Below are 12449 nucleotides of genomic sequence, written 5' to 3' on the forward strand. Positions count from 1 at the left end.
CTTGAGATTTCTATCAGGACTATTACTTGTACATATCTGGAGAATCGGGGTGAAGCCTCTGAGTTAAATGTGCTGCTGCTGCCTCAGCAGATTTAATTATGTGCCGAATTGCAGAAAGACAGAGGCAGGAAGAAAGGAAATCCTGTGTGGCACTTAATTATAAGTACATCTTAACCACCAAACTCTTGAAAATCTGGGACACTGGGGATTCCGTTCACATGTCATGTTAAGCTGCAAAACATGGCTTAAGTATCACAATGGCTAGGCTCATATACTGCATTAAGTCGAGCAACCACATATGGCTTTGTCTGATGTGTTCCCACAGAGAGGGCCTCTTCAGGGTGCCTCCGGTCAGAGAATGTCGGCTGGTGGCCCCCAGGGGGAGGGCCTTCTCTGTGGGCGCTCCGGCTCTATGGAATCAGCTGCCGGTCGAGCTCCGGATGGCACCTGACCTTTGCTCCTTCCGATGCGGTCTGAAGACCCATCTATTTGAACAAGCCGGCCTGGCCTGATGGGGGATATGTTGGGGTTTTAATGGGGATTTTTATATTGTTATTGATTGTTTTAGCTGGGCTACTATTTAATTCTTTTTAATTTTTGTATCCTGTATTTTTTATATGTGCCCTGTTCACCGCCCTGAGTCCTTCGGGAGAAGGGCGGTATACAAATATAATAAAATAAAAATAAATAAAAAAATAAATAAAAGTGATCCAAATTTGCTACAGAATGTGTGATGCCGGGAGAGGGGGCTTGAAAATTTTATCTGCACTTTGCCCTTGAAGCAATTCAGACTGGCAAACAGAAATTCAACTTTTCTGGCAGAATACCACTTGAATTTGTTTCTGCATAGGCAACCGAGAAATGGCAATGTATGTAGGAATAGGTACACGAACCCTTTTTAGCGCAATCAGAATGCTAGTAACCCAAAGCATTCAAATCACAATGTATTGAATTATTCAATGTACATCCCACCTTTTTTCCGGGAGCTCAAGACAGCATACGTAACAGTCTCCCCTAATTTTGTCCAACAACAATCCCCTGGGGTGGGTTAGGCTGAGAGGAAGTGACTGGTTTACCACCACCGTTAGCTTTGTGCTCGAACAGGGACCTAAACCAGAATCTCCCAGTTCAAATCTATAATTTTAGAGTATTATTCCACACTACTCTATTTAATTAAGATAAGCTGAAATGACAACAGAAGTCTTTCTTAGTCTAAAAACCCTTCTCTCAGTTAGATCCAATTACACTTCAAATTCTGAAGAACGTACTTCTTAAAGTCTCCTCATTTCACTCAGGTTTATGTTCAAATCAAACCACTCAGAAGGAAATAACAGTATCACAAAATAGCCACTGTGTGTAAACAGGCCAAGCAAGAAGACTGCAAAGTTAATGTGATATGTTCTATGCAGAAGCAGCTCTCTTCCAGACTGTTAGCCACTAGTTCTCTGCTGCAGCTGCTAGGGGAAGCAAGAGATACCTGAGTTGCATGGCAACAGAGGCTTAGTTGTGTGCTCAGGTGTTCAAGGTAAATTGACAGAGGAAAGAATTCCAAGTAACATCACTGTTCTCTTCAGGTACAAAAGCTACTTACCTCCCCAGGCGCTGCCTGCTGACGTTGCTATGGCTGGAGTACTTTGTACCGTAGGAACAAATGCAGGTTGAAGATCGAAGAGATCGGTAGAAAGGTTGGGCATGCTGAAAGTTTCAAGAACACCAGTTATGCAAAAATTGTACTTATTGCCCATGTATCTGCTGAGGGAGCTGAAGTTGAAACTTCAATCTTCCAGAACAGTGGAAAACTGAACGAGGTATCTAACAAGCATCTCCAGCTCCACAAGATTCATTTATGAAATACTTCAAGAGACTTTATTTACTGCAATACAATATTTAAATCTTAGCAAGAATCAATTCCATTTCAACCCCATTGTTGATTCATTTTGAGTATCAAAATATCCGAGTCTCTTTTTTTTTCTTCTTTTTTTTAGCAAAGCTGGCAACAAAATGTCTCCCTTTTATTCAAAGTGTCCTGAAAAAAATGAAGAAAGTTTGTAGCCAGCGTGTTGTTTGAGCTGCCCATCAGATCCTTGGGGAAACTCCCAAGCCTCTTCTGAAAATCCTCAAGATCCATTAAGGCACCTGGGACAGATAAGATTTAGTAGGTCTTTTCTCACTGTATAGAGCAGGGGTGTCAAACTCAATTTCATTGAGGGCCGCATCAGCATTGCGGTTGCCCTCAAGGGGCCGGGGAGGTATGGCCAGGGTGGGCGTGGCCTACTGGGTGGGCGTGGCTAGAGTGCATATGGCCTACTGGGTGGGCATGGCCAGCTCTACAACCTTCACATCAAGGGTGCCTATGGGGGCCTGGGCAGGAGTGGGACAGATCTGAGGGTCTCTGGCAGAAGGAGGGTCTCTGGGCAAGGCAGTGGGGGCCGTTCCCTCACTGTTTCCAGGATGGCTTCGCGGGCCACATGAAACCACTTTGCAGGCCGGATCCGGCCCCCGGGCCTTGTGTTTGACATGTCTGGTATAGAGGGATTCACCCATAAATCTTCAGAGAAATCTGCCCACGGCAAGGAGTGAAGGTCAGTCTTCCCCACCCCACAAACCTTTTCAGGTCATGTTGCATCTTGTCCAAGACACACAAAAGAGAGAGGGAGGGGGGGGAAGAGAGAGAAAAATCTAATATGTAACTGTAAGGTGAATCAGGCCCATGATTGTCATGGTGTCATTAACTCCTGCGTAGCTTCAGACCTCCTCAGAGAAGGAAGGCAGATTTGAATCTCCAGCACAAGCACCATGGAGGTCCCAATTCCGCCCATGAGAGGGGATGAAAGGGTGCGTGGTTGAGCATCATCAGAGGGAGCAGGACACAAGCAAGGAATCCAACTGATCTTTCAAGCCCCGCCATGTATACAGTGTCTCACATCTCTTTTATCTAGATGTCCTTCTAGATGCCAGCAGAAACTCCTGGATGACAACAGATGATCCCACCCTACGGTTGCAGCCAAACCCAAACCCCACAAGAGCATCCCCCTTCTCCCCCACAACAGATGTGAGTGATGCAAGCCAAGTCTCCCCCTCACTCACAACTAATCACAAATGAAAGTCAATTTCGCACACTGAGAGAGATCCGACATTTCACAATCACAGTGAAAACCCCCAGGGTTCCAGAGATTTGACATTTTTGATGCTCTGGGGAGGAGGACTGAGAACCGGAAGGAAGGACCCCAGCTCTGAGCCTCTCATCATATCCTTCACAGCCTGTCCTGCCTGCAACCACATGTTCCCCGACTGGCTCCTCCCCATCTCAGCTCCCAGAAAGCCCCACACCAGGTTTGGGTTAATTTCCCAGTGTAAAAGAAACAAACAAGCAGATTATGAATATTCACCCTCCTATTCCTTTTTTTTTTTTTTTGGCAGCTTTTCCATGACTAAAATATAAGCCCGTGCCTACCTATTGGTAGTTGGGGCGGGGGCTGCAAAGAGGTCAACGGCAGGATTGGTGTTCACACTCTTTCCAGATAAAGTGCTTGGAGAAGCAGAAGTAGAAGTCGAATTGGAAACTACAGAAATCTCTCTCAATCGCTGTTCCTACCAAAAAGAAAAAAGGAAAAAAGGAAAAAAAGGAAAGAAAATGACAGTAGATGCTGCATTAGCCTTCTCACACAAAAAAGGTTAAATACACCAGAAGTGAAACTTCATTGTCATGCGGAAATTAACCCACATCGCTGTCTTGTGACAGGACTATCCGGCAAAATAAGTAAACCGATTGCTCAGCTTTTTCCACAGAAAGCAATGGAATTTTTACATGACTTATATGATTTTACAAGCTGATGACCTAGCCAAGCCTCTTTTCAATGGAAAAGAGTCAAGAAGTTATGTGACTCTCCCCTCATTGGTATCAATGGAACCCAAATGTGTGGACTCATGAATCGAAGCTGTCTTCAAGACGTATTGTACAATACAGAGAGATTAGGATGGCAACACGTGATACATGACTGCAGTAGCTCCCCCAAATGTCCATTAACTGGGGGTGGGTGGGGGGGGTCACCATTCAGACAAAATGGTAAAAGCAAGAAAGTGATCCTTTTCTTAAGAGATGTAGGAGAGGTTGCTGTTGCAAGAGCTGAGATGGGTGGCACGTAAAATTAATAAGTGGCAGCAACAGCAACAAAGCCAGCTTCTACATGTCAAGAGCTACTTAGCCCTGGTGGCACAGAGATTAAAGTGCAGTATTGCAGGCTGACTCTGCCCACAGCCTGGAGTATGATCCAGATGGGGCTCAAGGTTGACTCAGCCTTCTATCCTTCTGAGGTCAGTAAAATGAGGAGCCAGATTGTTGGGGGCCATAGGCTGACATTTTAAACCACTCAGAGAATACTGTGAAGTGCTAGTGGGGGTGGGGTGTTCATAAGTCTAAATGCTACTGCTATTACGGCTACCAACGCAAGAGTTAATACCTTCAGAGCCTGCAGTCTAGCTTGCTCCTCCTCCAGGGCCTGCTGTTTCTCTCTTTCATCCATTTTACTGAAGGACATTCCTGTGTTGGCCAGGGTGGAAACGGCACTGGAGAGAGTACTTGCTCTGAATTTAGAGAAAACACACAAACACACAGACATTTAGCAGCTCTGAGGTTGAACAAGCTGCCCAGAGAAAAACCAGTCTATTTTCTTGGGGACCAGGGGACTACCCAGAAAGAGAATGGACCTGTTGTCATACAATTAAACATTCTCAAGTCGATGAGGGAAAAAAGAGAGAGATGCAAAGGCATTCAGACTGCAATCCTTCACCTACTTAACCAATCAAATAAAAGATGTTTAAGAGTATCTGCAAATAAGGGCAGAGATCTCCAAGTGACTGGACAGGTGGGATGGCTACCTGAGTTACATGAATAAATAATCTGAAATGGAAATGTTAAGATATAGGTGATCACTGACTTACAACTATTCCTCTAGTGACTGTCTGAAATTACAAGGGCACTGAAAAAAGTGATTTATGACCAATCCTCACACTTAAAACCATTGCAACATACCCATAGTCACAGGATCAAAATTTGGATCCTTGGCAACCGGCATGTATTTGCAACGGTTGCAACTTCCTGGAGTCACCGTAATCGCCATTTGCAACTTTCCCAGCCAGCTTCTGACCAGCACAATGTAGGAAGCCAAACTGGCTTAATTGAGCATTGCACTTAGCAACTGCAATGATCTGCTTAACAACTGTGGCAAAACAGCCTGACTCAATTAACAACTGCCTTGCTTAGCGATGGTCCCAACGGTAGTCGTAAGCTGAGGATTGTCTGTGTGCAAATGGGAATTCTGTCAGGAATGAACCACCTCGAGTTCCTTTCTCTCCTTTAATATCAGGCGGAATCACAAATTTTTGGACTGTGGTAATAACTGTTCAATAGGTGTCTGTGCATTTTAATTGCCAGCACCTGGTATCATAGCTTCTATTTTAACCATTGTAATCTATTCCCCTGAAGAAGAAGCAGGACTAGAATTAATCTGCCAGCTTTCCTCACCAGGAAAGGAACCTGAGAGATTTCGCCAAAGTAAGAAACCCGGGTCCAGAGAAGAGCTAAGCAAGTGCTAGATATTGGCCAACGCTCCCAGATGACACGTACAAGCCAACTTCAAGCCTCGGGCAATTACCTGCTGGCAGCTGAAACCTCCTTGGTCTTCTTTCCTTCCAAAGAAGCCAGATGCTGCTCCAGGGCTTCAAGCAGACTGCTGGGAGCCTAAAGTTAAAAATCTCATCAAATGTATATTGGATTCTAAAATTCATTTTTCTTCCTCTACTTGCATTTTCTGTTCTGAATGCTAGAGAGATACATTCTACTCCAAGATATCACGGCGAGAACAGAGTAATGGACGAGAGCCTCCATTTCTAATACATACTCCAATTTATCCTTTTCTCCTGCTTGCACCAGAGAGAAAATAATCCAAACATGGTCTTCTGTATAACAGGAGGCAAATAACTACTAAGAGCACAAGAGACTGCATCAGACTATAGGTCAGGCTAGAGGTCACCAAGTAAAAAAAAAATCATTTATTCTAAATTGCAGCAGCTTTCCAAGGTTTGGGGGCTTTTCCTGCACCACTTTTAGTCAGATCAGCAAGGTGTTAAGGTTTTTGTAGAATATTCTTCTCAGTCTAGGGAAGTATTGACAATTTCTGTTATCTTCTAGACCAGCGCTTCTCAACTTTGGCAATATGAAAATGGGTGGACTTCAATTGCCGGAGCTCCCTAGCCAATGTGGAGTTGAAATCCACGTAGCTTAAGAGTTGCCACGGGTGAGAAAGGCTGGTCCTGGCAAGTGGATGTCCCGGCTTTTGTGGGAAAAACTACGAGCTCCCAAATACAGCGCAAGTTGTCCTCGACTTACGACAGTTCAGTTACAATTTCATTATCGTTCAAAGTTACAACGGCGCTGAGAAAAGTGATCTGACCATTTTCCGCACTCACAACCACTGCAGCATCCCTGTAGTCACGTGATCAAAATTCAGCTGCTTGGCGACGGGTTCATATTTGTAACTATCGCTGTGTCCGAAGGTCACGTCATCACATGTTGTGATCTTCCAACAAGCAAAGTTAAGGGGAAATCCAGATTCGCTTAACAACTGGGTTACTAGCTTAACAAATGCAGTGATTCACTTAATAACTGTGGCAAGAAAGGTTGCAAATCGGGAGGGGGAACTTACTTAACAAATGTTTCGCTTAAGAAGAGAAATTTTGGGCTGCCGTTGTGGTCATAGGTTGAGGTCTACTCGTATCGTTAGTAGAATCTTTTCTGTTGCTCAACTTTCCTTGCTGTATATTTATGGAAAGTACGGATTTTAACTGGAACCCCCCCCCCTGGCCAAATTAAGCATTACAGTTACATCCCTCTTTTCAGGGGATGCTAGTTTGGGTCAAAGGTTCACACAACTGGATCCTACGGTCTGTTTTCTTTATTAGAGGCACTTGGAGGAGAAAGCAAAGGAGCTATTTTTCAGCAACTTGGTGTCACTCCCTGGAAGTGTCTTTCCTGTCTGAAAATTGGCCTGGCCCAATATCCCAGTTACACATATCTATAGGGAAACAATTTTGTAAGGATTCAGAGGTAAGAGAAAGATCATTTACAAATTGTAACCTCAGAACAGGATGCTATAAGAGAATGAATGTATTGATCAAGTGAACTGTATCTTACAAATTCTTATTAAATGGGTGTTCTGATCAATCAAACTAAGTAAAATCTTGAGGCGGCATGACTTTCAAATAGAGTATGGGATAAAGAATCTTTTCTATTTCTATATATTTCAAAGCAATCTAAAGGCAACTTATCCAATGAAGTGTGCCCAAGGCTTATTATTTTTATTTTCCTTACCACATTTTGCTTAATCTCCCAGAATTCAAACAGGGCTCTATTAAGGCATTAACTACACCTGTTTCCCTTTTCCATCATGTTAAATTCCATACATCACAAATTGATGGTACCCTGGGGAGTACTGTAATTTTTTAAGTCTCAGCTTTCACTGAATATTGTGCTAGCAAACATCTAGCCACCAAGAGACATAACTTCCTTCTCCCAGTGTTTAACACAGATAAGAAGCCCCAAATTGCTGACATGGCAATCTGCAGATAATGCAAGCCAAATGATTCTTGGATAAACTGGACAGCAAAGTAATAAAAAATAGCTAAATAGCAACTGTGCAAACAGGAAGAAAAAGGGGTAAGATGGCGTTGGTGGCACAGGCAAAGATGCAGAAAAAACTTAAAGCACTGTGTCAGCATAGTCACAGATGGACTCAAATGATAGGAATCTACAGAGGCACTCGATGCAACTGGGTAACTACTACTGCATCTGAATGATCAAAGTTACAAGCTGGCTAGCAAGAATTTCTCATACTATCTATAGCAGGGGTCTCCAAACTTGGTAACTTTAAGACTTGTGGACTTCAACTCCCAGAATTCTCTATCCAGCATGGGAATTGAAGTCTACAAGTCTTAAAATTGCCACGTTTGGAGATTCCTGGTCTATAGAATCACTCTCTTGTGCTAATTCTGTACAACCTTCCACACAAACATCTAATGCTACCTTAGAACAATTAGACTGTCAGCTCATCTGTCTAGCCCTGTGAAAGAAAATGCCCTCCAAAATGTAGTTTAAGATCCTGCCTTGTCCACTTAACACTATCTTGAAAACAGGAGATTTGGAGCACTGAATCTTACATTTTTTCCAAGTAAAAATAAAGTTATTATTATACTTTTAGTGACTTAGATTTATAAGACTACCCAACTCAACACTCACTCTGTACATTGTACAGATTAAAACAGATACAACACCTAAAACCAAAAATAAATATAAGTAGAAGGGAGAGAATAGACATGCCCAAATGAAACAAACACTATATACCGGATAGGTACACCCTACCTATGCCAAAGTTGGGGGAGAAAAAACGGTTTTCAGAGATTGTTTAAAGCAGGATATATTTCCCATGAGCACTACTTAAAAGAGATAACCGAAGCTATGAATATATGCAACTCAATTGTATGGCCTAACCACTGAACTACAACCTCTCCCCCTTTGTTAATCAGGGGAGGGGACTGTTAATGCACTGTCCTCAAGCTGATGAAATTGGAGAAGATGCTTGTATTTTAATAAAGGAGTTTCTCTCAGGCACAGTTTGAGTTTTAGCGAAACAGTCTGGTATATGGCAATGTCCCTCAATATTTAGTAACAATATCTACAGATTAGCTCATGAAAATACTTAAAACAACTTGTTACTGGTCAAACACACACAGGTCATAGATAAAAAAAACGACACTTATTTCCATATATAAAATATATGGAAGAAAATGAATTTTCAGAATGTACAGAATGGAGCACTCACTGTTAAAGCACAAATGCACAAAGGATTGGGATTAAATTAATGTGAAATGTACACTGACCTGAGTAAGATCTGGAATGTCACCCTGATCAATTCCAACTTGCTGGGTTCACAAAAAAGGGAAAAAATGTACATTACTACATGCAGTGGCAATGAAAATAAAGAACTGTGGATCTGAATGTCTACATAAAGCTAAGGGACCAGGGACGACACGGACTGCTTTCTGAACTGGTACAATTCTAAATGCCACTTCCACAGAAAATTTTAATATTAAGTGTTGATCCATTTCAAATACCAGAAAGAGCAAAAAATAGCTTGCGAGAATTTTTGACACACTGCTTGGAAAAACAACTTCAGTAAATACCTCAGCACAGACATGTCTTAACTACAATTAATAGAAATCAGACGTTCAAAATATCCCTTTAAAATGTAAACGGTTTAGGTGACATTTACATTCAACCACCACATAAAACCTACGTTTGCAGGAAATTATGGGGCAAGAACTACAATCATGCACTTATTACTGTACCAGTACAGAAAAGCTAAATGAAATACTGCTGATGTGACTGGATTTATTTACCTCTGCCACTTTGAGGAACTCTGAGAGTTTGGTCATTCTGGCTAAAAACTTTTTGTAAATATCCAGACCTTCTTTGCACTGGTTCTTCTTCATATCAAAATATTTTTCTGAAGCATAAAATTCAAAGAAAATATATTGTAAATAAAAGGGCTCCAAAAATCCATATCTTATTAGAAGTTTAATATGTTGAGAGAGTAAAATACATCCTAACCAAGAGCTTGATTAACATATAAGAATCTACCATTTTTTTTAATTATGGGGTTATAGGCTCTCAAGTGCTATTATTGAGGACAAATAAAACCTGCCTGTAAAAGAAAAGCTTCAGAAAAGGCTTTTAACTCTGTCAGACCACAAATTAATAGCAATATTAGAAAAAGCTTTGCCTAAATTCAATTGTGGGCGAGAATTTACATTAACAGAATTCTCATCCACATTTGAATTCTTATTATTTAATTTCCATTTTAAACTTTTATTATAAATCTTAAGACAATGAAAGGTCAACTAATTTATTCCCAAGGAGCCTTTAAGGAAATTTAATGAGAATTTTACTAACTCTACAGCATCTTCTGAACCACGCAAGATCTTTTTCGTAGTTATGGATGAATGCAAATTTCCACAATTTTATCATTACTATGAGGATTAGGATGCATAATTTAAGTCTTAATTTCATTAAACATAATTAGTAGGGTCACAGGTGGTTTACCATGTTGTTTATACTTTTGTCATTTTATCCCCTCACCCACTTCCAAAATTCAGATTATACCAGGAAACAACGAACAATACAGATTGCAACTCTAGAAAATTCTTTGGCTGTTGATTTTGATAAGTGAAGTGTGTTTTCTCTGCGAACTAGTTAAACTACTGAAGTATTATGGAACATTTCAACATCCCAGACGGCCAAAACTGTACAATATCAAGTGTTTTTTTAAAGAAAGCAATTTCTAACATTATGGGTATGAGGCAGAGGAAGCTGTATGTGGATGTTGGAAAAGAATGCAACAGAAAAGAACATAAACAAAACTATTGTGTATTGGCCAAGGGATACATGTGTGTGACAGAAACAAATTGTGAAATAAGACAAAATAATAAACACGTTAGAATATAAAGAAACGAAGGAGGAAGTTGCACATGGAAAATATCTGGAAAACCTCATACATATCTCTCCAGTTTAAATTATTTTCATTTCACATACCTAACAGGTTAATGATCCCCTCGTTATAGGCTGCAAAAAGCCTAATGGAATCTTTAAAGAGGAGCATGAAGGCAGCATTGATTACTCCATTGGTTAGTTCATTTGGGTTTGCCTACACAAAAAATGGTGAAAATGAAAAGAGTAAAAACATGAGGAAGTGAAAACATTCCCTCGTTCCTTTGGATAAGTCCAACTCTGTTTTATAGCACTAAAGAGCAATTCCTAGGCTTACATCAAAATCAAGAAGTGCATCCAGCTGATTCTGAATAATTGGCAAGGTTTTCAAAAGTTTTTCAGTATTCATTGTCCTCATCACACCATCAATCCTTCAAAGACATAATGAAAAATACATTTTAAAGGTTTATCAGAATAACACACGCAGCGCAACAAAATCACAACCTATGCATATATACTTGAGGATGTCTTCTGAAATCAAGTAGAAAAAACAGGCAAAGAATGGGATTTTTTTTCAATTTTCAAATCATACCATTGAATCTCTTTAAGGAATATTTCCTATTAATGTTATACACCTATGTTCAAAATGTACTTCTCTATGTACAGTATTTCCTTTAAGCTGGTTCCATCCAACTTCTGCCCTTCAAACACTAAACCATGAAAATCTAAGTTGACCCTTACCCTCTTTTCATTTTGGTGAAATCAACTGCTACAAGTCTATAAGAAAGTGCTTTTTCATTCAAGTATCTGCTATATCGTCTGATGAAGGTAGACATATCATAGCCTGAAAATAAAGAAATTTTCAGTTAGAGATTTTTTTTATTTTTACATTCTTATAAGTTTTCTTCTGTATTCTTATACACTCTCTCTCTCTCTCTCTCTCTCTCCCTCATATCTATCTATCTATCTATCTATCTATCTATCTATATATATATCTATCTATATATCTATCTATATATCTATCTATATCTATATCTATATCTATATCTATATATCTATATCTATCTATATCTATATCTATATCTATCTATCTATCTATCATCTATCTATCTATCTATCTATCTATCTATCTATCTATCTATCTATCTATATATATATATGTTTATATACATATATGTTTTCTGAGGTTTTCGCGGGTGTTCGTATGTGGATCTTTGGTTATTCGGGTTTTTCCCCGCGTAGAACTAAAGGTGTAGGGGCGACGTTTCGACGGAATCCCATCCGTCATCATCAGGCTGGTGGCTTCTGCTTCCTTCTTCTGGGAGAAGCATGTGGCTGTTTGTTCCTCTTTTTTAAACTGCCAGAGGGGGTGTGTTCTGTGGGTGGAGGTGTGCTCTGATTGGGTGGGGGAGTAAGTGTGTTCTGATTGGGTGGGAGTGTGTTTTGAATGGTGGGTGTGTTCTGATTGGGTGGGGGTGTGTTTTGAGTGGATGGGCTGGTCTCAGCTGCCAGCCTTAGACCTGAGCTGGTGAGTTGTGCTGCTTTTGTTCGGCTTCGTGTTTGTGGTGGTGCCATGTTTTTATAGTGGGTGTCAGTTTGCTTATTGTGTGGTTTGGAGGGGTTTAAAGTGGCTGATGTTGCAGCTGTAGTTAGGTTTCTGTTTTGTGGTTGTGCCTCGTTATCATTGTGGGTTCGGATTTGCTTTTTGAATGGTTGTGTGGTGGTGATGTCATCTGGTGTTATCATGAGTTTGGGTCTATCATTCTTGGTGGTTGGGACTCGTCTGTCAATCAAGGCGGGTTTCCAAATGGTTGGTAGGCGAGAGGTATCATCTCGTTTGTTTATGCTGTGGGGGCGTTTTTCTATCTCAATGACTTCTCTGATTATTCTGTTGTTAAAATGTTCAATT

At 40.7% G+C, this 12449-nt stretch overlaps 1 protein-coding gene across 2 annotated transcripts in view; it reads right to left on the minus strand.

The window, feature by feature from the left end:
- Nucleotides 1-12449, minus strand: part of LOC308673244 (phosphatidylinositol-binding clathrin assembly protein-like) — a 46959-nt gene that overhangs the window by 16938 nt on the left and 17572 nt on the right. For both annotated transcript variants that reach the window (XM_081336794.1, XM_081336793.1), the window contains exons 4-12: nt 11282-11384; nt 10878-10971; nt 10646-10757; nt 9454-9560; nt 8935-8976; nt 5655-5740; nt 4461-4584; nt 3455-3591; nt 1592-1695 (exon numbers count right to left, since the gene is read on the minus strand). In XM_081336794.1, coding sequence (XP_081192920.1) covers nt 1592-1695; nt 3455-3591; nt 4461-4584; nt 5655-5740; nt 8935-8976; nt 9454-9560; nt 10646-10757; nt 10878-10971; nt 11282-11384 — 909 coding nt within the window. The remainder of the gene's footprint in view (nt 1-1591; nt 1696-3454; nt 3592-4460; nt 4585-5654; nt 5741-8934; nt 8977-9453; nt 9561-10645; nt 10758-10877; nt 10972-11281; nt 11385-12449) is intronic.

The sequence above is a fragment of the Vipera berus genome, assembly GCF_964194415.1.
Source record: "Vipera berus genome assembly, chromosome: 11".
NCBI classification, from domain to species: domain Eukaryota; kingdom Metazoa; phylum Chordata; class Lepidosauria; order Squamata; family Viperidae; genus Vipera; species Vipera berus.